This window comes from Catharus ustulatus, chromosome 3 (assembly GCF_009819885.2).
Source record: "Catharus ustulatus isolate bCatUst1 chromosome 3, bCatUst1.pri.v2, whole genome shotgun sequence".
Taxonomy (NCBI): Eukaryota; Metazoa; Chordata; class Aves; order Passeriformes; family Turdidae; genus Catharus; species Catharus ustulatus.
The window spans coordinates 23,021,311-23,044,002 of record NC_046223.1 but is presented as its reverse complement, the minus strand read 5'-3'; the positions used below and the strand labels follow the sequence as shown (position 1 = coordinate 23,044,002).

At 41.2% G+C, this 22,692-nt stretch overlaps 1 protein-coding gene across 2 annotated transcripts in view; it reads left to right on the top strand.

Moving 5' to 3' along the window:
* SMYD2 (SET and MYND domain containing 2) overlaps positions 1-20,857 on the top strand; it is a 29,544-nt gene extending 8,687 nt beyond the window's left edge. For both annotated transcript variants that reach the window (XM_033055482.2, XM_033055481.2), the window contains exons 3-12: positions 1,604-1,714; positions 3,320-3,380; positions 5,820-5,944; positions 9,569-9,636; positions 11,348-11,450; positions 13,824-13,934; positions 15,673-15,793; positions 15,992-16,166; positions 17,552-17,660; positions 19,650-20,857. In XM_033055482.2, coding sequence (XP_032911373.1) covers positions 1,604-1,714; positions 3,320-3,380; positions 5,820-5,944; positions 9,569-9,636; positions 11,348-11,450; positions 13,824-13,934; positions 15,673-15,793; positions 15,992-16,166; positions 17,552-17,660; positions 19,650-19,730 — 1,065 coding nt within the window. In that variant the 3' untranslated portion in view covers positions 19,731-20,857. The remainder of the gene's footprint in view (positions 1-1,603; positions 1,715-3,319; positions 3,381-5,819; positions 5,945-9,568; positions 9,637-11,347; positions 11,451-13,823; positions 13,935-15,672; positions 15,794-15,991; positions 16,167-17,551; positions 17,661-19,649) is intronic.
* Positions 20,858-22,692: the final 1,835 nt, after the last annotated feature.

Here is a 22,692-nt window from a genome sequence, read left to right as displayed (position 1 = left end):
TTTTGGAAGTACCATACTGAGATATCAAGGACAGCAAAGTTGGCATTGTGAGGGGTTGAATACCCTTGCAGTGTCACACTGCTTCAAATACTACCCAAGGCTGAGGCTGGTGTTGACCTTTCTTTTCCTAATAAAATAACCTCCTAAAGCTGTCTGTGCCTAGGACAGTTAAAATAACTGTTTTCAATGGAAGAGGTTTTGGTGCAGTAACTCTGAAATTAGTAATCTCAGCTTTTGTTTTGATCTCCAAAACCTGTAAATAAGCTGAGCAGGAATCTCCCTCCCAGCAGACCTGCAGCCTATCTAGCAGTCCTGTGCAGATGCTTCAGGCAGCTTCGTGTGTCTCCCTAGTGTTTCAAATGGCTCTTGCCTGTAGTGGCTAGGCAGTGAGTGAAATCATTCCTTCTGTGCCACTCAGTCACTATGATGGGCCATATTGTTGAGTTTTTAGAATTATTTTTAAAAATTGGTGGTGAGTGGGCCAACACAGGACCTGCCATACCGAGTGAATCAGTAATGGGATTTAAGAACATTCTGGAAGGTGCTAAAAGGTTTTCAAGTTTTCGCTTACAGATTTGTGGGATTTGTTGTAAGTTTTTTTCTCTGCTAGTGTTTTCCACCAGTTTGAATCTGGTATGAAAACGAAATTTGATGCTCCCTATACAGACAGAGTACTATAGGTCTGTTCAGACAGAGTTCTATAAATGCATGTTTGGGATGAGATATAGCAATAAATAACTGTGCATTTCTTGAATATTTCCATGTTTAAATGAATTAATAATTTAATAAATAAAATGAAATTTGTTGCAGTCTGAGGACAGCCTTTGCTGCTGCAGATTGTTAATATGTGATTCTGTGCTATTCTTTGGAAGATTCTGTGGCCTTGGGTGAAACTTGTAGACAAAAGCCATTGAGTGCCTTGTGCCATCACTCCTGTAGATTGTTACTGCCTGTTGAGCTAGGAATACATTGCCTAAACTATAGTCTGTACATTTAACTTAAATGTTTGTCAGAAATGTTTGTCTATATTAGTGTGTTTTCATTGTCTAGTTGTACTTTTATTCTTCAGCATTTAAGGAAAAAAAATCTGGTAATTCCATCAGAATGTTTAGGTTTGACCTTACAGTCAAATGATTCTTGGTGATTGTGAATCCATTGACTTCAGACACATTACTCCTGATTACACCAGGGTCACCTCATAATGAGGGGCCAAAGTATTAAATGGAAATGAGCCCAATAAAGTCATCAAGCTCAGACCTACTGCATCCTCATATGCTTGATCTGAACAGTAAGAACTGGTGATTTATAAATCATGTTGTCTGTTTGCTTCTTCGTCATTTAATACTTTTATTCTGTTGAGTAAATGAAGATGTTCTGACCTCAACTTGTCCCTTGTAAATTTGTTTGAAAAAAAGCAAGATAGCTGTAACCCTTAAATGTGACTCAAGCTTTTGTTCAGATTTAGTAAGCATCATCTTATTTTTTGAAGGAAACATATTTCACTTGACCTCTAGAATCTGGCAGGACTTTCTTCATCCCCTTTTTCATAAGTTTATCTCCATGGCACTTTTTTTTTATTATTATTTTTTTTCTATGTTTTCAGAAGGAAGACTGGCCAATGCACAAGCTGGAATGTGCCTCCATGTGCGCTTTTGGGCAGAACTGGAATCCCTCAGAGACTGTGAGGCTAACAGCAAGGATCCTTGCCAAACAGGTGAGCAGAAGGTGAAGCTTGGGAGGTTTGCTCCTGCTCCGGGTACCAGGGAAGGCAGGACAATGAAAATTGACTGACAGTAACTGGCCCTGCAAAGCACACACACACACTCTTAAGTTTCCTGTGTACAGACAGGTGTAACACAGAGCTGCAGCAGCTGAATGAACTGACCATCAGACTACTGCAGTAGGGTCAGGGCCAGCATAGTCTGACTGGAGACTTTTGCAGGAGGCTGGTGAGGTCTTCAGTTCTAACCTGTGGCCAAGGTACTGCTGAACAGAGCCTGGAAATGTTTATTGTTGGCTTCACATTGGTGTTTCAGCCTCTGTTCCGGTAGATTTGAGCTCTTGGTTACACATATGGGCAAGCACCAAGGCCACATTGATGAAGAGAAAGAACAAAATTTGATATTTCAGTTTAAATTCCAAGGAATGCTTCTAGAGTTATCTGGCTGCAGGCATTGATGCATAACTTTATGAAGCAGTTGCCTGTTGTAGTATTTTTCAGCTACAGTTGCATAGCATTGTGCAGCATATAACTCCCAGTACATGAGTGAGTCAAAAACACCTCTGAGGTATTCAGGTATAAACATTTATGATTATGAGTTAGCTGGTGAAAACCAGACTTTGAGAGAGAAATCTCAGACCCTTGGCCTTTGGAGAAAAAGAATATTGTAAGGAAAGAAGATTGCAATGCCAACCTCCATTTCAGTGTTCCTTAATTATATGGATACTGAGGAAAGCACAAATGCTTACAGGGAGGGGATGGGATTCATGAGTTTCAAGGTTATTGTGCTGTGTATCTTTGTACAGCTCTAAACTCTCTCTGCAAAAACAAATCCTCTTTGAAGCATATTTTTGTGATTGAGATCTGCTTATGTGACAAGGGCAACCTGGATACTCTACATAGGGAGGATTTTGGTGGCCTGCTGGGAAGGTAGCTGCATCCTTGCTGTGTGTGTAGATGTGTGTGCATGAATGTACATGTGTGTGACTTAATTAAAGCACAGTTTGGTGGTGATCCACAAACAAAATCGAATGTTTAATGACAAAAAGTCGTCGGAGTAAATTTCTGCTTTCATCGCTTACAGGGAGTGGGGAGAACCCTACATGTCATATAAAAGCTAAATATGCAAACCATAGTCCCTGAACCTCAGCTGCTGGGCCACCTGCAAAGCCATATTTAATGGCCAAGATTACAAAGAAGTGGCCTTAGGCCAAGAGTGGAGCATTGCTTTTGAACTCTGTCAACAGTCAGTTTATTCACTTTCCTCAAAGCAAAGCCTGTCTTCTGTCTGCTTGCTATTGTTAGCAGCTTTCTGGGTGTCTAGAACAAAGCAAATGACATATTTAAAATACTGTTCAGTTTATGTATATAAATTTGATAGGAGTTCATCTTTTGCTACCTAATTTGGTGTGGAGAGAATATTTCTATGCCTTTATTTCGGGCAGTCAATTTAACCCATTGCTGTTCATCAACTCATAAATTCCATAGACTGTGCATTTGGATCTGTCTCAGAGGTAGGAGTTCCCAAATTCTGAATAAGTACACAAAACTGCCAAAGTGAGACATTAAAATCTTTTCTTATTTTGTTCCCCTTGTTAGAAAACTCACCCTGAAAGAACACCATCAGAGAAGCTGCTTGCTGTAAAAGATTTTGAATCACGTAAGTAAAAAAGGCTTGCAGGTAAACAGAGGTTTTGATTTAACTATATTAACGATTTGTTTCCCCATGGCTCCCCTCCATCAACAACTTTCAGAACATCCTACTCCTGCTGGAGGAAAGGAATAAACAGAGAGTTGGTTCCTTAATTTTTTTTGAAAGTGCAGTGCTGCTTCTTTGTTTTTCCCTTGGCTCTTTGTGGGAGCTGTGAAACAAGGATGAAAACCTAGATAGAGTTAATTATGTAGCATACATCTATCTCTTGCTTCTCTGGTATTCTAGTGTCTTTTGAGAATTGTAATGTTGTAAAATTAAAATAGCTGGTATTTGTTACCAGGAGGCATAAAATCAGAGACAGCACAGTTGCTTGATGGTGACAGTGACTAAGGGGCTAATTGCAGAACCCTCCGGACTGTGCTCCAGTATCTGTCACTGCCAGTCAAGTCTGACATGTTATATATTATTCCATAGTCCTAAATGCTCTAAAATAATCCAAAGAAGGAGATAAGGCAATGGCTTGCTTTTTACTGGAAAGCTACTGTTTACATCTGAGTTAGAAATGACCATTAATAACCATCCTGGTACAGATTTCACCAGTCTACCGTTTTCTTTCTTGGTGCTGAGCATAATATACACAGAGGCAATGGGCTGTATATTCACATTACTCACTCTGATGGCTTCCAGAACCTTTTACAAAATGCTGGCTAAATGTACTCATTGCTAGGATTTGAGGTAGCAGAATAACCAAGCACAGTAGTCTTATTCCTGAACAGCTCTTGTCATTGCTTTTGGGACAACTGGGAGAAAAAGGGGGGGAAATGCCAACATTTAATTTTGCCTAGGGCAAGGATAGTTCTACAGGTAAGTTGGCAGGATTGAAGTTGAGGAGAATGGGGAAGTGCTGAAGTAATTTCTGTGTATTCTTCTGCATTGCAACTTGTCTTCAATAATTTATTAATTTGGGAGATAAAAGGCTGAAATGTTTTTTCTGTTGCGGTGTCCCAGTTGTCCTCTAGAAGCCTTTGTTTTGTTAGCAAACACCCCTGTTCCTGCTGCCTTCTTGACTCACCTCACTGCTTAGCACACCTTTATAAGTGTCTTATGCTTTGCAACACCATACACAGACAGGAAAAGCACCTAGCTGTCAGTTGGAAGCTCACAATTTCTTATTTCTGATCTGTCTTAAATCTCATCAAATGGTCTCATTTCATTTTCCTCAGTGCTTTTCGTGACTCCCCCATCATTCCCATATGCTCTTACAAATAATTTCCTCCTTCTTCCACTGCTGTGCATCATTTTCTCTCCATTATTGTTTTGAGTTGGAGGGAACAGGAGAGAACTTAGTAACACTGCCACTGTGAGAGAGTGGATCAGGAAAATACTTCCAAACACTCTGCTCTTGAGGGGAAAGAGAGGGGAGCAGGAGTATATGGTTGATTATCTAGCTTACTCTGCATGGACCAGGTAGGGAAAGGTTTAGTGGCCATGGCTTTGGCTAGAACTTGTCATGGGCCTGAGGGTAAATCTCTGAAGAAACTCATAATGGAATACAGTTGGCAGGTGTGCCAGGACATTTCCACTGATGTTCCTGCTGTCTCCTAGTAGTAGATGTCTGTAGTCTAAACACATCTCTGTTGGTGGTCACTCCCCAGCCCATGGAGACGTGGGCACTTCCAGGCACTGTTTGCTACCTCCTGAAGCAGGTACATGCAACAGGTCAGGTGGACTGCATTCCTGGGCACCCTCATGTTATCCTCCTCTTGCTGCAAAGGAGAGACACTGTAAACATCCCCAGTGCTGTAGCTAGATCCCTATCATGTGTGGCCACAAATAGTTAGGGCTTCTGTGCTAGGAAACACCATGTCTTTCAAAAGCAGCAGGCATAAGCAGCCTTAGCAGCAGTTTGGGCTGCTTTGTGCTGGTTAGGAATAGGTATATATGAGAAAGTTCCATTATAAAAAGCATGCTTTCAGGTGAGTGAGGTTTAGTGTGAGTTCACACCACAGTAGGGGGGAAGGTCATGTCAGACAGCTGAGGACAGCCATCCCCAGCTGATAGGCTTCCAGAGGGCCAGGGCTGGCTGGGCTGTTTCTCCAGTTAACAAATGCACTTTAAAGACTACAACCCAAGAAAGTAAAGTCTGTGTCCAATTATCTGCTAACCTAAAGATGTGAGAAAATGCTTTTTAATCCTTCATGTTGGGCATGGGCTGGACTTGAGGACCTTGAAGGTCTTTTCCAACCTTGTGATTCTGTGTTTTCACGGCGCACGTGTGGCTTTAGCAGAGGCAACCTTGTGTTTGTGGAAGAGCAGGCACTCCTTGCAGTACTTCCAAGTGGCTTGTCCCTCAGAGGTTTCTGTTAATGTCTGGCCCTCTTTTATCCTAAGTCTATCTGGAGGGATTTTCCTGTTACTGAAATGGAATGTATTTTTTATCCACAGACATTGACAAACTAGACAATGAAAAGAGAGAGCTGATTCAGAACGACATTGCTGCTCTTCATCACTTTTACTCAAAGCACTTGGACTACCCTGACAATGCTGCCCTTGTAGTTCTCTTTGCACAAGTAAGTTGGCTAGAACACAGCCTGCTTAGGTGGATGGTGCTGTAGGAGTTTAGCCTTTCTAAAAGGGGGAGAATGTTAATGGCAATGGAAAGGGTAGTTCTTTGCTTATCTTAGGGACAGATGACTATACTTGATGGAGATCTGCTTCATTGAGCAGTAGTGGCTGGATATGCCCCACTTCCATCCTGAGGGGAGAGACTCTTGTCTGCAGACTTTCTATGAGTTGCCTCTCAAACACTGAAGGGGAAACAGCCTTTAATAAACCCTGTCAAAGTTAAGATTCTTGTGGGCCAAACACAGTGTGGCTGTTGTTGAACTAACATGGAAGGCTGCTAGCCTGAGACCCTGCAGAGGCAAATCCTTCATTCAGGCTTCAAACTTGTGGAAATCCTTGCTGGTCAGGTCATCATTGTGTTTGACCTTCACAGGGAGTAAACTTCAGAGACGTAGAAAGAGCAGCAGAAAGCACAGCCTAAAACTTTTATCTGGCGTGTGGCTTTTAAATGTAGTCAGGTGGTTTGGCCATCTGGAGAGATGAAGGAAAGACAAGATGTCTTGTTAGGTAACTTCTGATAAGTCACTTCTTTTTTCTTACCTACTTTTCATATGCATCTGAATTGAATGTATTGTAGTGGATGGAATAATACACTGGTGGAATACTGAAAGATCCATTTTCTTATTTTTCCTCTTTTGCTTTAATAAAAGCTAGTTTTGTACTTAAGTTTCAGAGTGAAATAGTGTCTTGAAGTGGGGGCAAATGTTGACCTCTGTGATGAAAGCTGAGATGGAAATATCCTGTGTGGTAGAGCTTGGCATCTACCAACAAGGAGGCACAGTTACTATTTTCTTAATACAGAGGTACTCTTATTCTGTAGAGGAATGATTATTTAGGACATTCAGCATCTGTTTATCATCCCTTGTGTTCTTTCTAATTACACATTTCCTTTCAATGACGAGGGGTTTTTACTCTTTTGAGGACTTTATATTTGTCAGAGGGATACTTTGAAGATCTTAGTACAACCAGTTACTTGTGGTATTTCTGAATATTTTTGTTAGGATGTAGCCAGAATTCCCCAAAGATTTCATTATTTTGGCTATAATAACTTTTGGTTCATGTCCTGTCCAAGCACAGCTCCAGCAGATTGTTGTACTTTAACTGATTTCTGTGAGCTACTGAATTCCAGATCTCATATTCCATCCAGCCTTCTCTATAGAGGTCACCCATAGGTGTTACTTGAAGCTCATGCTGTTCATCAGGTGCCACTGTGGACATTAGAATCTCCAGAAGTCATCTGGATGCTTCTCAGAAGTGTTTTACAGTATGCAACCTTCTGAGGTGTTAGTCCCAGGATAAATCTTTCCAGAAGAAAGGGAGGTATGCTTGTTCTTGAGCTGTACGAACATGTTTCCTAATAATTCGTTAACTTGACCTAAAACCAGTAGTATGGATATGCTGCTGCTTTTTTCTTTTCCTTCAACACTTACTCTGGCCTTATGTGGTCTATATTGCTCCTCCATTCCCCATTGTTTCTCCCGTGGTTCAGGGCAGTCATTTGGGGCTTGAATACCTCTGACTCCTTCTCATTGCTCTTAGTGAACTTTGCTCAATGCTCTTCCTTGCACAGCCTAAAGTGTAAGTGGTCCTTTTGAGTGAAATAGAGTTCTTTTGTCTGAAGTCCTTGCCTTTCATTGCTCTCTTCTCCAGACGTTGGTATCATTTTACTCTCTTTTGTCCCCATGGAATATAGCTCTTGATGCTGGAGCTTTTCTTCCTCAATCTCATCTTGTCATACTCTTCAAACAGTTTCTCTCTTGCCTCAAGTTCACCCTTTCCCTGAAGACCTTGCATGTTGTGCCTCCCTTTGCACATTCTCTTTTCTGCCATTGGGAACAACCTTGAACTCCAGTTTTATTGCTGTTGTCTATTCACTCCTTCCACTTTGCCTGTTTTTAGTCATGCATTCACCTGGTGAAACCAGTGACATCTCATCCCTTCTGATCCCTCCTCTTGTGTCATTTCTAATATGATACTTTCATGAAGTGTATTGGCTCTGGCTTAGTGGAGGGGAGTTGATAACTCACTACATATTTTTAAATATTTCCCCGTGATTCAGAACCATCAAGTTATTATTTGTCAGCCTTTGTAGCCTTATGTTCTTACTTGCTGTTGATATTATCTTTCCTTTCTATTGTTTTTGCATTCAGCAATTACATTTTGGTTTTGGGTCAGGTATACTCTTACATTGGCCAGTGGAGTAGCATGCCCATCTTGAGAGACTGAGAATCTTTGGGAGTTGTATTGCTAAAAATAGCAGGATAAAGATCAAGCAAAGATAGCAGAGATACTGAGGGACTAGGGATACTTGCCTTAATTGTGAACTCACCCTGAGTAGTTCATACCTGAGGAGTGGTTTTGGGTATTTGTGTATTTCTAAAAGCCAGTCCAGGCTGCATTCCAGCTTGTGGGCATATCACTTGTTGAGCAACCTGGTCTACTGGAAGGTGTCCCTGCTTCTGGGGATTGGAGAAAAAACATGAGATTGGAACTCAACATTTACAGTCCCTTCCAACCCAAACCATTCAATGGTTCTGTGATTATTGTTGGTAGTATTTGTTGTCAGCTCTTACCCTTTGCAAAAGAAATGCTGCACTATACTTGATTGACTGTTCCTGTGCCCTTTCTAGCTGTAACTGGACTTGGCCATGTTGTTTTAGTGAGCAGTTGTTCTAGTGCATTACTGGTGCTTTTTTCATGTTTGTAGGGAGATAATAGTGAATGTGGAGAGGGTTCTCTTTGTGTCAGTATGTGTGTGATTTGAAGTGGAAGTGGAATAAAGTACTTGACTGAGGTGCATTTTGGCCACTTAACGGCATACAAACCACATAAAAAAGCTGAAACTTCTCTAAGATTCCTTTGACTTGGATGAGAACAAAAGTGAGAAGGTTTTAAAACCTGCTTGAATCTATTCTAACAAGTTCTTTTGATCTTGTGTCTGTTGAAATTAGGAATACACTTCCTCTCACACTCTGTCCTTTTTCTGTCCCCTCCTATTCTATGTCTTTATGAGAGTCAAGTCTTTCTTGGTGCTTTTGTTGTTTTCCCATGTGCTTTAGCTGTAGCTGACATATGCAGTCTTTGATGACAGGTGGCATTGTGGTAGGTCTCTGTGACCTGTACTCCATCAAAGCTCTGCACTGCCCCAGCCTGGCCAAGCTTGCTGTCCTTCGTTCCCACATTGCTCCTTGCATGCGTAGTTCTGCTTTCCTTGTCATGGCCCAATGAAATCTCTTTGCCCCATATTGGAGCAAGGTTTTGTGTGCTCTTTTTGACCCCCACTCCTCTTGGTTGGGCCTCCAAGGAGCAATTCACTAGGTGTGTCCTGAGCAGGTGCAAGTATTGGACTCTCAGTTCTTTAGTGTCCTGTGCACTCCTTTGGAGTGGGACTTTGCCCTCACTTCACTTGTCAAGATGTCATGGAGCTCCCTGTGAGTCAGGAGAGGTGGATGGAAAATTGTAAGCAAATTTCTGTAATTGTGTTTGATGTATGAGAATGTGACATATGCATACATGTGGAGTATTCAGGTGACCAGAAGCTGATCCAGCACCTTTCTCTTTTTTCTTAGGTGAACTGCAATGGCTTCACAGTTGAAGATGAAGAACTCTCTCATTTGGGATCAGCCATATTTCCTGAGTAGGTTGATTTTAATATTTTTAAAAGATAAAATGAACTTATTTAAAAACTAATAGCAAAAGTAGGTATCTACCAAAAAATGAATTTATCTGGTTTTAAATATCTTTAATTGGCTAATGAAATGTGGCTAATTATTTGCAGTAGCTTTTCTGAAAAATTCCAGTAATTTTGGTTAAATTGCACATATAATTTGTTTTGAAACTTAGATTGTGAACTATATTCAGGTTGGTAGAAAACACTTGCTTGGGTAGCAGGTTCTGGACAGGGACATTAAGTAATGATCAAAGCCAAATGCAAAAGGATTGCAGGTGACTTGCTGTATTCACAGCTTCCTGTTTTGGCTGGGTATAATCCTTCCCCTGGTGCTCTCTGAAAAATATCCCTTCTACCTTTGTTCCTTGGCAAATAGTAAATCCCAGCTTCTTTGAGCCTCCTTACTATGACAGTGGGAAAAAAATATGTACAAGCTTCTTAGCTTTACAAATAAACTGCAGATGTTAAATGTTAACTGCAGTTCATGAACAGAGGACTACAGCTTTCTTTAGGGTCAAGAAACATTTCTTGCATTTTTTAATCTGCCCTTCCCAGCTAATATTGTAGCAGATGAGGGTATTTTCTGCCCCTGATCTTTGCACAGCCTGTATGAAGGTATTAGCACTGAGGCTTAGTTTAACTTCCTGGTGAGGCTTGGATTACTCATAGCTTATCTGTGTCAAAGTAACCTGAAACTTATGGATGCCCGCTTAAAGCTGGATGTGATTTTGCCAAGTGCTGCAGACAAGCAGTAGTAGCTAGTCCTTGCTTCACAGATTCTTCTTCTTCGTCAGGCAGGTCTGTCTGAAATGCATATCCCTGATCTACAGATTGGAAATTAATGCCTTGAAATGCCCATGGTCAGAGTCATTGTGGGAAGAGGAGAGTATTAAACCAGGATATCCTGGAAAAATGTCCACCATCATCCTTTGTAAATGCTCAGATACAAGAGTCAGGTCTTTCCTACTTAACAGTTATGCCTGTGAGCTAAAAATACTGAAGAGACAGTTGTTATTTTGCTAGATGGGAAGAGAAAGAATTAAAATTATGAATTCTATCTCAAATAAGCAGTGAACTGCACTTTCTCCAAGCTTTGTATTAAGGAGGTTTACTTTTCTCTATCCATCCAGGTTTTTGCCCAAATCGTGTGCATGTGTAACAAAGAGAGATCTCTTCCCTCCCACTTCAAACATGGAGGCTGTTTACATTTGAATAGAAGCCACCTAAAATTTTAACACCCATCTTAATTTACAATGCAGCAAAGACTTTTATTTTCCTGTATTTACTTGTTTCCTTTTAGGTTAAACATGTTTTTCGTTCTCCTCTGAGGAAAATAGTCTGTCTATCAGGTTAATAGTAAAGCTGTATGAACATACTTGTCAGGTGTCCTGTAGCACTGTAAGAAGTGGGAAATAACAACTTGCCTAGTTCTGCAGTAATAGGATTTAAAAATTGTAATGATTCATTAACACAGCCATTCTCCATATCATTAGAATAAATAACAGTACAACAGATTTTCCCAAGGTTACCTTCATGTTAAGCCTCAGAATAAAAACAGCTTAGAGAGACAGACTGACTCAATCTTTCAGACTTATTTATTTTGTGAAGTGGTGCTTAACTTTTTGCCTGTTGCTTGTGGTGGTGGTTGGGGAAAACATTTACTTTTCTACTTTTACAGTGTTGCATTGATGAACCATAGCTGCTGCCCAAATGTGATTGTGACTTACAAGGGAACCTTGGCTGAAGTCAGAGCTGTTAGAGAGATTGAGCCTGGAGAGGAGGTAAATGCAGTGGTTGAATGTGCTCTGTTCTCATGACAGGATTAATTCTGCTTCTCAGGGATCATTTCAATTAGATGGCAATTTAATAACAGGAAGGAAGGATCTCTTGTTTCTCAGAGAAATGCAAGATGGTGCTTTGGAAAAATTAGGATTGAAGGGATTTTTGGAGGCAGTACTCTATTTGTTGCTAAAACATGGGAAGGGCACCTGCAGCAGTCACTGTGTATCTGCCAGCCTCTCTCTCAGTTTACCCATCTGTAAAATGAGGCTGAGTTTACTGATGTTTGGCTGGTGCTTTGAAATTCCAAGATCAAAGCAAATTATTACTGCTATAATAGTTCCCCGTATAATAGTAATGTGTTGAAATTGAAGCCAGAATAAACAAGGTAAATGGGTACAGATAAATCCTCTGACTTCTGTTTGGACAGAGCATCCACAAAACATGGGACTTGGTCATATCACCTCAGTGACATTTACTGGGAAACCACAGAAGAACAAATGTGTGGTTTTAGGTGGAGTGAAACTGAACAGAGAGGAATAAAAATCTGTAAAATTGAGTAAGGCTCTGGGTTTACCTTGAAACTTTCTCAATCGAATAATGAATTTGGCAGGGATTTTTAAACAGTAGAGCTGTACTTTACTTAAAAAAAAAAAAAAAAACCAAAACAAAAAAAGATGTTAAACAGAGTTGGGGAGGATGTTCAAATACCTGCAGGGAATAAGGATACTGAACATTCTCTCTGGGGATGGAGTTTGAACAGAATATCAATGGCTCATTTGTAAATATTAATTTAATGAGCAAAGTTAATGTTGATAAGAGCAGATTTGATTTTTGATAGCATCTACTGTTTTCTGAGGTGTGTGATAGCAACCTGGAAGAAAGGTAGAGAGGTAATTTTTGTGAATTATAGCTGTTCCCCCTTGAGAACAAAGTGAGTTTAGTTGCTGTAGCCAAGGATGAACAACTCAGGTGAGCAACTTCTTTTGATGCCATTTGCCAGTGATGATTTGTCTGTGATGTTGGCAGTCCCTGCAAATGCTTTGTGGTAACAGACAAGGACTGATTCTGGCTTCAGAATTTTTTTGTGGAATCCCAGACATTTTCAGCATTTTGGGGGAAGGTGTATCATTAGAGGTAGAGATGTGGAATCTTTACCTTGCTCAGCCTCTTCTTCAGGCTGAATTCTGCCTTAGAAGCTGCATCAGCTCTCCAGGACCTCACAGGTTTTGCACATTGGGTTTTGTGACACTTCAGGGTTTTCTGAACGTGAGCTGTGGCTGTGTGTGGTCGCTGTGCAGTCTCCCAGCCTGTGTCTCCATCTTCAGGCTCCGTGCAGCCATTGCAGGGCAACATTTTAAAGTTTTTTTTGCTGTTAATGCTGTCCCTGCATTCCACATGCTTTGAAAGTATTGAAGGGAGAAGAGGAGTGTGAGGGAAAGGGTGAGATGGCACGCTCACGCTTAAGAAGAAGGAGCACTGTATGAAATGACATGTAATTTTACTTTTAAAGAAAAGAAAATCTTTAGGTATAAAGACTGAGCAAAGCATTTGAAATAACTATAGATGAGGAAATGGAGCTAAAGCTGTTCCTCGGTCTGCAGAATGATCAACTGTGGTGTGCATAGGACGTGTTTCTTGGGGGAGATCTCATTTTAAAAGCACTGCATTAAAGCTAGTTGCAGGGGTTCTTTTCTGAAGACCGTTGAAATAGAGGAAAACTTAAGAATAGTGCATATGAAGGGCCTTTAAAATGTTCAAAAGCAGGTTTTCTTTGCTTTAAAATATTGCTGCTGAAGTAAATCTGATATTCATTCTCCTTGAACTGGAGCACTGGGCCTCTCTTCTTTTCAGAGATCTAAAGGTCTTGTCCTAAGTTTCTAAAGCTACTAGTGACTGCTGTTGCCCCAATTTTTGTAGGTTTTCAGAAAGAAAAATTTGAGATTCCAGCCTCCAAGAAACCAGGCCACTGTAATTTATCCTAGGCTGGATACCTGAAATCATTATTTTACTTCTGAAAAGTAGGCATCTCTTTGTAGTCTGACAGGAGCCTGAGATTTATGCTGTGATAGTTTCCTTATCGACACCTGAATCTTGCTGTCCTGGGTGCAAGCCAGGATAGTATTTGAGGGAAATTCCATTATGGATAGGAAAGGAACACTTCTCTGTCACGTTGCATTTGCAAGTGACAAGTCCTGATGCTGCCTAGGGGCTTGGATGTGGGGGAGTGGGCAGGTGAAGTGGCTGCAGGGGTCCACAAGCTGCACAAATGTGTAGTTGTCATACCACATATATCAGAACTAGTATAATAAATATGTTTAGTGATGCTACTTCTCACTGACAGTTTTTTGTTTGTTTTTTTTTTTGCCACGTAGATTTTTAGCAGCTATATTGACCTGCTGTATCCCACAGAAGACAGAAATGACCGGTTAAGAGACTGCTATTTCTTTAACTGTGATTGCAGGGAGTGCACTACGAAGGAAAAGGTAATGGAATTGGTGTGAAATATACTTCTGACCATAGAGGACCTACCCAAGTCCTTAGATGTAATAACCTGTCTGGCTTAATTGCATTTTGGAAAGTAGGATAATGGGGATGAGGGGAGGTGGTTGTGTTTTTCTGTCTTTCTGTCCAGAATGCTTTCTGATACTCATTCTTTCCACTGTAATCATGACACATCAGGAAATTTCCTGGTAGAGACCTATTTAAAGTTGAGCTGCAAAGCAAAGATGAAAACATTGTCAAAAGTAGATAATTACACTGTGTCTGTGCTACCTGGCCAAACAAATTTAGCTCAGAAGTTAACTCCTAGCAAATAAATCTTGCTTGGGGCATTTCTGGAATAGAGTGCTGCTGCATTTCCTGGCTGGGACAATACTAGGGGACATTGCATGGTATGTCTGTATGGCTTGGAGACTCAACAGAATCTGAGGAACGGTCTTTTCTACAATAGCATCATATTGGTCTGCTCAGGGACAACACAGTCCTGGGTCACAGTCCCTTGTGATGTGCAGGCCAGAGTAATGTTCATTAAACATGAGCTGGTGCCCCTCAAAGGACAAAGGAAGACCCAGACAGTGTTCTTGACAAGATGTTAGGTGTTTTAAAGAAAAGCAATTCTTGGAGGGAAAAGGTACCCAAACCCAAAAGGTACTGAGACAACTGTGCCTGTGCAACCATTTGGACCTCCTTCACTGTAGGTCCTACAAGAATTGAGCTCTGTGTAGCTTATCTGTCATTCCAGACAAAATCATTGTGTCTGGCATAATCTAATCCTTAAGTTCCAGATCATTTTTCTTCCCATTTTTATCAGGCATCCTTTTGGGAGCTGCTTCCCACCAGACAGCCATCTCCTTCCCCTAAATGGTGCCATCTTTTGTGACTCTTTTTTTTTCCAGATAGTACCCAGTATTGTTGCTTGAGGCTATTCTGTTGATACCGTATCATTTGTGTTTTTCCCCACAGTTACCTTGATAATTTTGCCACTGAGTTTAATGAAGCCAGGATTTCATCTGTGATTTTCAACAATGTGCTACTCTGGGAGTCACCTGTCACTCAGCCTCCTTCAGTTCTGGAAAGAGTCCCTGTAGCTCTCTCAGCTGGCAGATTAAATAACAAAAGAAAAAAAATCTTGCAACAATGCGAAGCTTAAACAGCAAAAAATTGTCTCCAGATTGTAGCTGACTCTTCATGAAATAGTATGTTAGATAGAGAGATAAGAGTAAGTGGAGCTGTCCAGCAGAAATAACAAAATATATGGAAATGTGGTTTTGTCTGTAGATCTGAAGGATCCTTTTCTGTATTTAAGATCATGTCATTTTCCACAGAGATATCATTTGGTAGTCAACCTAAGGTCCTTGAGCTACTAGAGACTTAAAATTAAGCTTAAATTTGTTTTAAACCCTAATCTTGTGGAAGCAGGGAAATTTCTTGTGCAAAACTGCTTCCAAGACAAAGTCAAAAAGCTCTTCAATCTTTCAAAAGAAAGGGACTTCTTGGAAGTAGAGAATTGCAGAAGAACTGGAAGGCCAGGGGATCCTAGGATTTCTAGCCAAGACTTTAGAGAAAAATTGCAGGTGCACATTCTACCTTTGTTTTTTTCATTCTTTGAAGAGCTTATGTTCACATCTGTGTCTTTTTATTAGAGAAATTTGGTATAGTAGGTGCACTTTTACTTGTAGGGCTTGGAACCCGCCTTTGTAAGGTCCATTGTGTTTCCTTCAGGATAAAGAGAAACTGGAAATCTGCAAGCTGAATGGTCCTCCGTCAGCAGAGACAGTAAAGGACATGATCAGATATGCCAGGAACGTGATTGAGGAATTCAGGCGAGCCAAACACTACAAATATATCCTTTGTCTTACCCTGACTCCACTGGTGTGTGACCTAAAAATCTTGCTTGCTGGACTTCAGAAGCAGATGCAGGAGAAATACTATGACCAGTAGAAATTAAACTTATCTCTGTCCTCTTTGTGTCTGAAGGCATTATCAGGTAGATGTATAATGAGAGACTATAGATTTATTGCATTCCTTGACTTCTTCCTACCCCCTAGTGAATTACTGGAGATCTGTGAACTCAGCCTGGACAAGATGGGTGCAGTATTTGAAGACAGTAATGTTTATATGTTACATATGATGTACCAGGCCATGGGTGTATGTCTCTACGTGCAAGACTGGGAAGGTGCACTGTGTTATGGGCAAAAAATTATCAGACCCTACAGGTAAATATGAGAGACTATTTTTTTAATGCTATTATTAATAATCTGGACAATTAAGACAAGTTTGGGCAGAGAACATTTCTCTGAGTGTATGTTGTAGAAACATTCTACCCTTGATACTGCTTCTCAAAAAGGAATATTTAAATGCTGGGACAGTGTTTGTTGCTATCAGAATGTGGTCTGCAATATAGAGCAGGGCTGACTTTGAAATCCTTGCTTTGGGTTCTCAAAATAATTTTGTGCCACCTTGGGTGCTGTGCTAATTCTGCTTAGCTGGGTAAATACCAGTTTCTAAAACCATAATTTTTTACCGAAGAAGGGCTTCAAACTGCATCTGCAGCCAGTATTTTGTACAAGGTAATGGAGGCAAAGCCTGTGCTGCTGCCAGCCTCCCGTAGTCTCCCAGTGCTCTGTCTCTGCAGCAGCACAGTGGGCAGGGCTGCAGGAGAGCAGAGCCGTGTCCCAGGGCTGGGGCCGAGCAGCAGAGGGAGCTGGAGCCGAGATCAGCTCCTGTGCTCCCAGCTGGGGCTGCCCCGAGTCCCTGATCCCGCTGCCCCAGAGCTGGAGAATGCCCAGGCTGAAGCCCTGCATGGAGCAAGGCAGCACACAGCCTCTGCAGGAGACACGAATGCTATTTCTGATAGAATTCTCTGTTTTTGCAGTAGTGAGCCCGTTGGTTAGAGCCAGCCAGTTACGCTGGCTGTGCCTGGTCCTGCCTGAATCTCCCAAACAGATTCTCATCTTGAGATGTGACTCTCTTGCCAGCTGGGGGGAGCGCAAGAAAAGCTCTCCCTTTGGAACAGATGCCAACATAAAGTCACAGATCACTTGGCAGAGAGCAGTGATACAAAGAAGGAGCCAACATCTCCCCCCTCGCCCCGGGGGCTCAGTACTATTTATCTTCCCTGGGACTTGCCCAGCTCCTCTGGCTCTGAGCCTGGCATTCCAGGTCAGCTCTGCCCGCTCAGTGTGTGCGAGCACAGACTGCCATGTGTGCCCTGCACACTGCAGAGGGCCCCTCGCTTTCCAGCCCACCAACCATTGTGGAACACACAGAGCCGCTGCTGCGGGTGCAGGGTGGCTCCAAAAACTCCTAACAATGCAGGCTCTCTCTGTAGCTGGCTAGATTAAAACTAGTGGCAGAAAGTCATTGCCATCTGACAGCTGTTCAGAGGCATATGGTAGTTTCAGTCCAATTCCCAGCTGACAGGCGTCCCCATCCCAGACACAATTGGCACTGGCTCTTGGCAGTCACGGCAGAGGGGATGAGCGCTGAATGGGCAGGGGCAAAGAGAGGCAGCTTCTTGCCCCATGAGAGAGGGACAGAACTGGGAAAATGCTGTGAAACTGCCAAAGTTGATAAAGCTGAATTTCTTTCTCTCTTGCAGTAAACATTATCCCTCCTACTCGCTGAATGTTGCCTCCATGTGGCTGAAATTAGGAAGACTGTACATGGCACTGAAGAACAGGACGGCTGGAGTTAAAGCCCTGAAGAGGGTATTTATTGCCTGGTTTCTCCATTAATGCCACCAGTTCAGCCATGGGGTCATTGAAACACTGTGTGCTTCTCAATGAGCCTGGCGTGGTAGGAAATACACCATGTGTTAATCTATTTGGTCACTGGATTTTTGGCTCAGATTTGGTTTTTCTGGAGATGGAAGATAGGTCTGCTCTTGGGTGCCTTTTCACAGTGGGTTCATACTGCAGCAGCTGGAGTGAGAATTATGCTTAAACATTTGCTCTGAGTTCTTCTCTGAGCTAGAGCTGCACTAGTGTAAATGAAGCAGAACCCTATCTTCCCCTCATTTGCTGGGTAAGGACAGGAAAAAATGCTTGGCTCTTATAAAAGGCACACAGTGTTTCATTGAAGTCTGTGATTTCTATATCCAACTTAGACTAGGCATGCTTTTGGTGGTTATTTGTTCTGGAACCAATTGATTTCTACATAGCTGAAGGGAATTCAATGCATCTGGTAATGCTGAAATTGGCAAATACAGCATTTTGGTTTTATGTTTTTCTTCACCCCTCTTTGTTAGTTTGTTCCTTATTCTTTAGTTTTTTGTTCTGCTATTTTTATTAGTCTATACTCTGTTTCTTAACTATTTTCCCCAATGTTTTTGGACAGAAATTTATTGTCCTTTCTTAAGCGTCAGTGACTACTGTAGCATATAATGACTCAGTGTGGAATGTCACAATGTATTTATTTCTTCTTGCTTTTTAGATGCTGGCAAGTTTTTAGCCAGCAAATAACAGCACCATCCAACCATGGTGAAAGATGCTAGAAGAATATATGCTCTAAAATTTAACTGTTACTTAGTGTGAAATTGGAGTAGGTTTTCCTTCTCTGTGATGTTAAACCCTGCAGTAGAAATGGAAATTGTGCCAGCAGGAGCATGGGATGGTGGGTAGGGAACTGTGAGGTAAATTTGTTGGCATAGTTAGTTTCCTAACACAAACATTTTCTAATGACTCACTTCCAAAAGCTGGCTACAGGAACTGCCCAAAGTTATCCCAGCCTCTGATATTTGGGATTTAGTGGAAAAGCAAACCCATTGTTTCCTGTCAGTTTGTGAGCAGCTCATCCAGAAGGTCCTCCTTTCTTTTTTGGAACAAGAGGAGGGGTGGAGTCATTTCTTGCTGCTGAGGTAGAACCAAAAGCCTTTTTACTGACTTAACAAACACAAGAGCATAAAAGTTTCCCAAGAATGAAATGACTAAATAGTCAGAGGAGCAGGATACTGCAATTCCTTGCTCTGTCTTTGGTCTTTAAAAATTCTCTGACTTACACTGAAATTTTTTCTCAGTTCACTCTAGTGCTGCCTTTTATCACATCTTTTCTCAAGTGGAAATCTTTCCCCTGCACACACTCCAGGGTAGGAAAGGTGCCAGTCAGGGGTTTGGCTGCCTGCAGCCTTCCCTCTCGGGCCTGGAGCAGGCTGCAGGTGAAACACCAGGGACTCGGGTGCAGCAGCATCTGTCCAAACCTTACAGGATCTCACTTCTGCCTAAGAAGTTGCTTCCTTCCTAAAGCATTGGCAGCCCCTGGAAGGAGCAGAGGGTTTACAGGCTCAAGTTTGAAATGCCTCAGCATTACTCCTACACTAGGCCTGCATGTCTCTGACAGCTCAAGGATAAATTGGTAGGAGCAGAGCTCGCTCTGATACTGGCTAAGTCCTCTACCGGAATATTACCCACCACACTTGCAGTTTTCTGTCCTGGAGCTGGTTGCATTCAAAGTAGTTTTGTCAGAAATATAATTTTAAAAGGTGCTTTGGGCTCCTTTAAGATCAAAGATGTATTCTCTGAATATAAAACCTTTATTACTTAGTTTTGAATTTCATTTTATTTCCTACTGGGTTTATGACTACAAGGGGACAAAAAGTAGCTAGAGGTGTCAGACTGTTTCAAACCTCTAAAGAGAGTATTTATAGCCTGGTGTTATATATGAATCAATTGTGTGAATATATTTTTTTTTTCTTTTCATAGGCAATTGCTATCATGGAAGTAGCACATGGGAAAGATCATCCATACATTTCAGAGATCAAAAAGGAATTAGAGGACCACTGAGCCTTTGAATCTATGCAATCCTTCAAACCTTTATTTAAAAAGCCTTGTTATGGAAACCTTCAGGAGCACTTTGAAAAGCGGTAGAGTATGAACACAGTTCTGTCCTATAATTGGAATGACAAACACACGTAGGCCTAGCTTCCACACATCTACAATTGCCTTTTTTTTTTTTAAGGAAGTGTCCATGGTTTCTTAAAGGTTATGCCTTTTGATGGCTCATGCAAAAATGGCCTTTTTTTTTTCTTTAGGGATGTTGGTGTGGATCTTATTTGTGTAAAGTAAATAAAGTGGTCTTGGCCCCCCCTTGATTCCACTTGTACGCTTAAATGGGTGCAATAGTTTTGTGATATGTACTTTTGCCCAAATAGTTTTGCTTAATCTGACAAATTAGCAAAAGCCCTATTTTTTCTGTTGTGGTTTGGTACCCATTTATTATTCTTCTTGCATCATTTTTATTTGCAGTGGCTTAACTGAGAGAGAGGGGAAATGGGGTGATGGATTCTGTACATTTTACAGAAATGCCACCAGTGTTCCCTCAACCAGTTAATCTGCAGGTCCATCACTGCTCCTGACAGATGAGGATTCATCACAGCAAAGACCTAGAGCTCAATTTATCTTGTACAGAAAATACTGACACCTATGTTGGAGCTTGAAGGCTTGCACAAGACATGAACTATGCAACTTCTGGCTTTTTACACTCCTTTACAAGTTAAAGTGAGTTAGTGCAGAGGAGAGCTCGTGTTTCCTTGCAACCACACCTTCACCTCCAGTGGATTGCAACTATTGTAATAATATGTTAGCAACTATTTTTAAGAGAGGAAGAGGAACACTTTCTGAGGAAAAAGTCCAGGATTTTGCTTTCTCTACCCATATATAAAACAAGAGGATTTTCCCCCTCCATTTAGATCAATGGCAAGAGTTTGCTTTTAAGGGTGGGAGGAAAAAAGAGTGTAGCTGTAAACTTCTAGCATCAAAATTAAAATATGGTGCATAATAAAATTACCTGCCAGTTCCTTACTATTTTCACAGCTTATAAAGTATGATGAGAAAGAACACATCACCCTTAAGAACTGCTTTGTATTTTCTTTCTTGTAAGCACTGCTCTGAAAATAAAACTGCTCAAACAAGGGTTTGTCAGCTCATTTTGCTGGAATCTTTCACTGCTCTCAGCAGTTATTGCTGGAGTACATAAAACTGCACCAGATCTACACTTCCAGAAAGCCAAGGCCATTTAAGTACAGCCAAGCCTAGGAAGAGGGCACTATCTCACTATTTTTATCCTAACCTTGTCTTGTCAAATAAACTCTTGTCCTGGGAAATAACACCTTTACTTCAGGAAGTCTGTCCAGAGCCCAGACCACACTTCAACACCAAAGAATTGGATTAGCTGAACATGAGGCAGCAGTGGGAGCCTTGCCCCTGTCAAACTTGGATTACTAATTACAGAAGTAAATAGTATACAGGCCCTTCTGTGGCCCTGGCTGTGCCTATCACTTTAACACAGGAAACCAACTCAAGCGGTGTAGGTGCAAATACAAACCCCTTAAGCTGGTACAGAAAAGAACATAAACACTGTTTTCATTGAAAAAAAAGGTTTATTGTTTACTGTGAATATGAAGGACAGCCTTACCAAAAAACCTTAGAGACTGAAGACATTCTCACATTTGCAGAAGCATATAAGACACTATTTACACAAAGGCAGTGAAAGGGGTAAAAAATTATTGCAGTCAATTAATGCTGATAGAACTTTTTATTATAAAAAGAGAAAGAAAAGAAACAGTGCAAAAATACTGTCAAAAGTAATCAGTTCTATACACAAGATAAAACTGACAAGCATAAGCTTATGTACTGATATGAATAATACATTAGAATATAAAATAGCATGCATAGATTTTTTTTTTTAAAAGGCTTTCAATAGCATAGAATAGTTCTGCCATTCAGCCCTAACAGGAGGGGCTGGGGGCAGAAGGGCACATAACTGATGTCTCATTTCTCTACAAAATGTGTAAATACAAGGAGGTGGTGAGATTCAGATCACTGTTTTGTGCTAAACTGTCAGGTACAGAATTACAGAACAAATAAAACAGGAGGCATCACAATACTGAAGTAAAACAGGACAGTAAAATCCAGTGACATAAAACTTAAACATGTTATCTTATTTAACACATTTCACACAATAACATATGGGAATATTACAGTCATCTGCATGTGTAAACTTTTTCCTTTGTAAAATAACCAAAGAAAGGTACTTTACTAATGAGGAAAATGTGTTTTCCATATGGAACAACCTCAACAAGATAAACATCCTATTACTGGTGTTTCTGGCACTACAGATTTGCTTTCTTTTAAAGACCAAGCAGAAGCAAGAAAACACTTTTATTGAACACACACAAAAAGGAAGTTCTTATACATTACATCTATAAGTTGTGGAACTCACCAGCACAGGACATTGTGAAGGCCAGAGGAATAAAGGGCTTCTAAAGAGAAGGTAATGTGATTCATGAAGATGGATCCATCAGTAGGTACTACACACAGTGAGTGGGATACAGCTTTGACCTCAGAAACCCCCTAAAGGACTGGCTGCCAGGTACACCAGAGAGGCTGAGCACCCTTTTCTAGACACACCCCCATTTCTTCCTCAACTACCAGCCAGTGTCTAAGTCATGGGGTGCTCCCCCAACCTGACATGGAAAATTTGTGGGAAACATTCCTCTTTTTTGCCTCTCTGCCTAATCAAGGAACACAACCCCTGAAATACCTGGAACTGACTGTCCAACCACTGAGTCCCTGCCCAGGTGAATCAGGGGTAGTCCTTCCCTTGCTATTATATAGTGCTGGAATTCTCCAGTGGAAGCTCTTGTTTATCACTGATTTCCAGTTCATTCTCCGAAGGCAAAGTCCTGTTGTTACAGAGTGTGGGAAACTCTTGGTGAGGGTGCACATAAAGCACAGGCAACAAAAC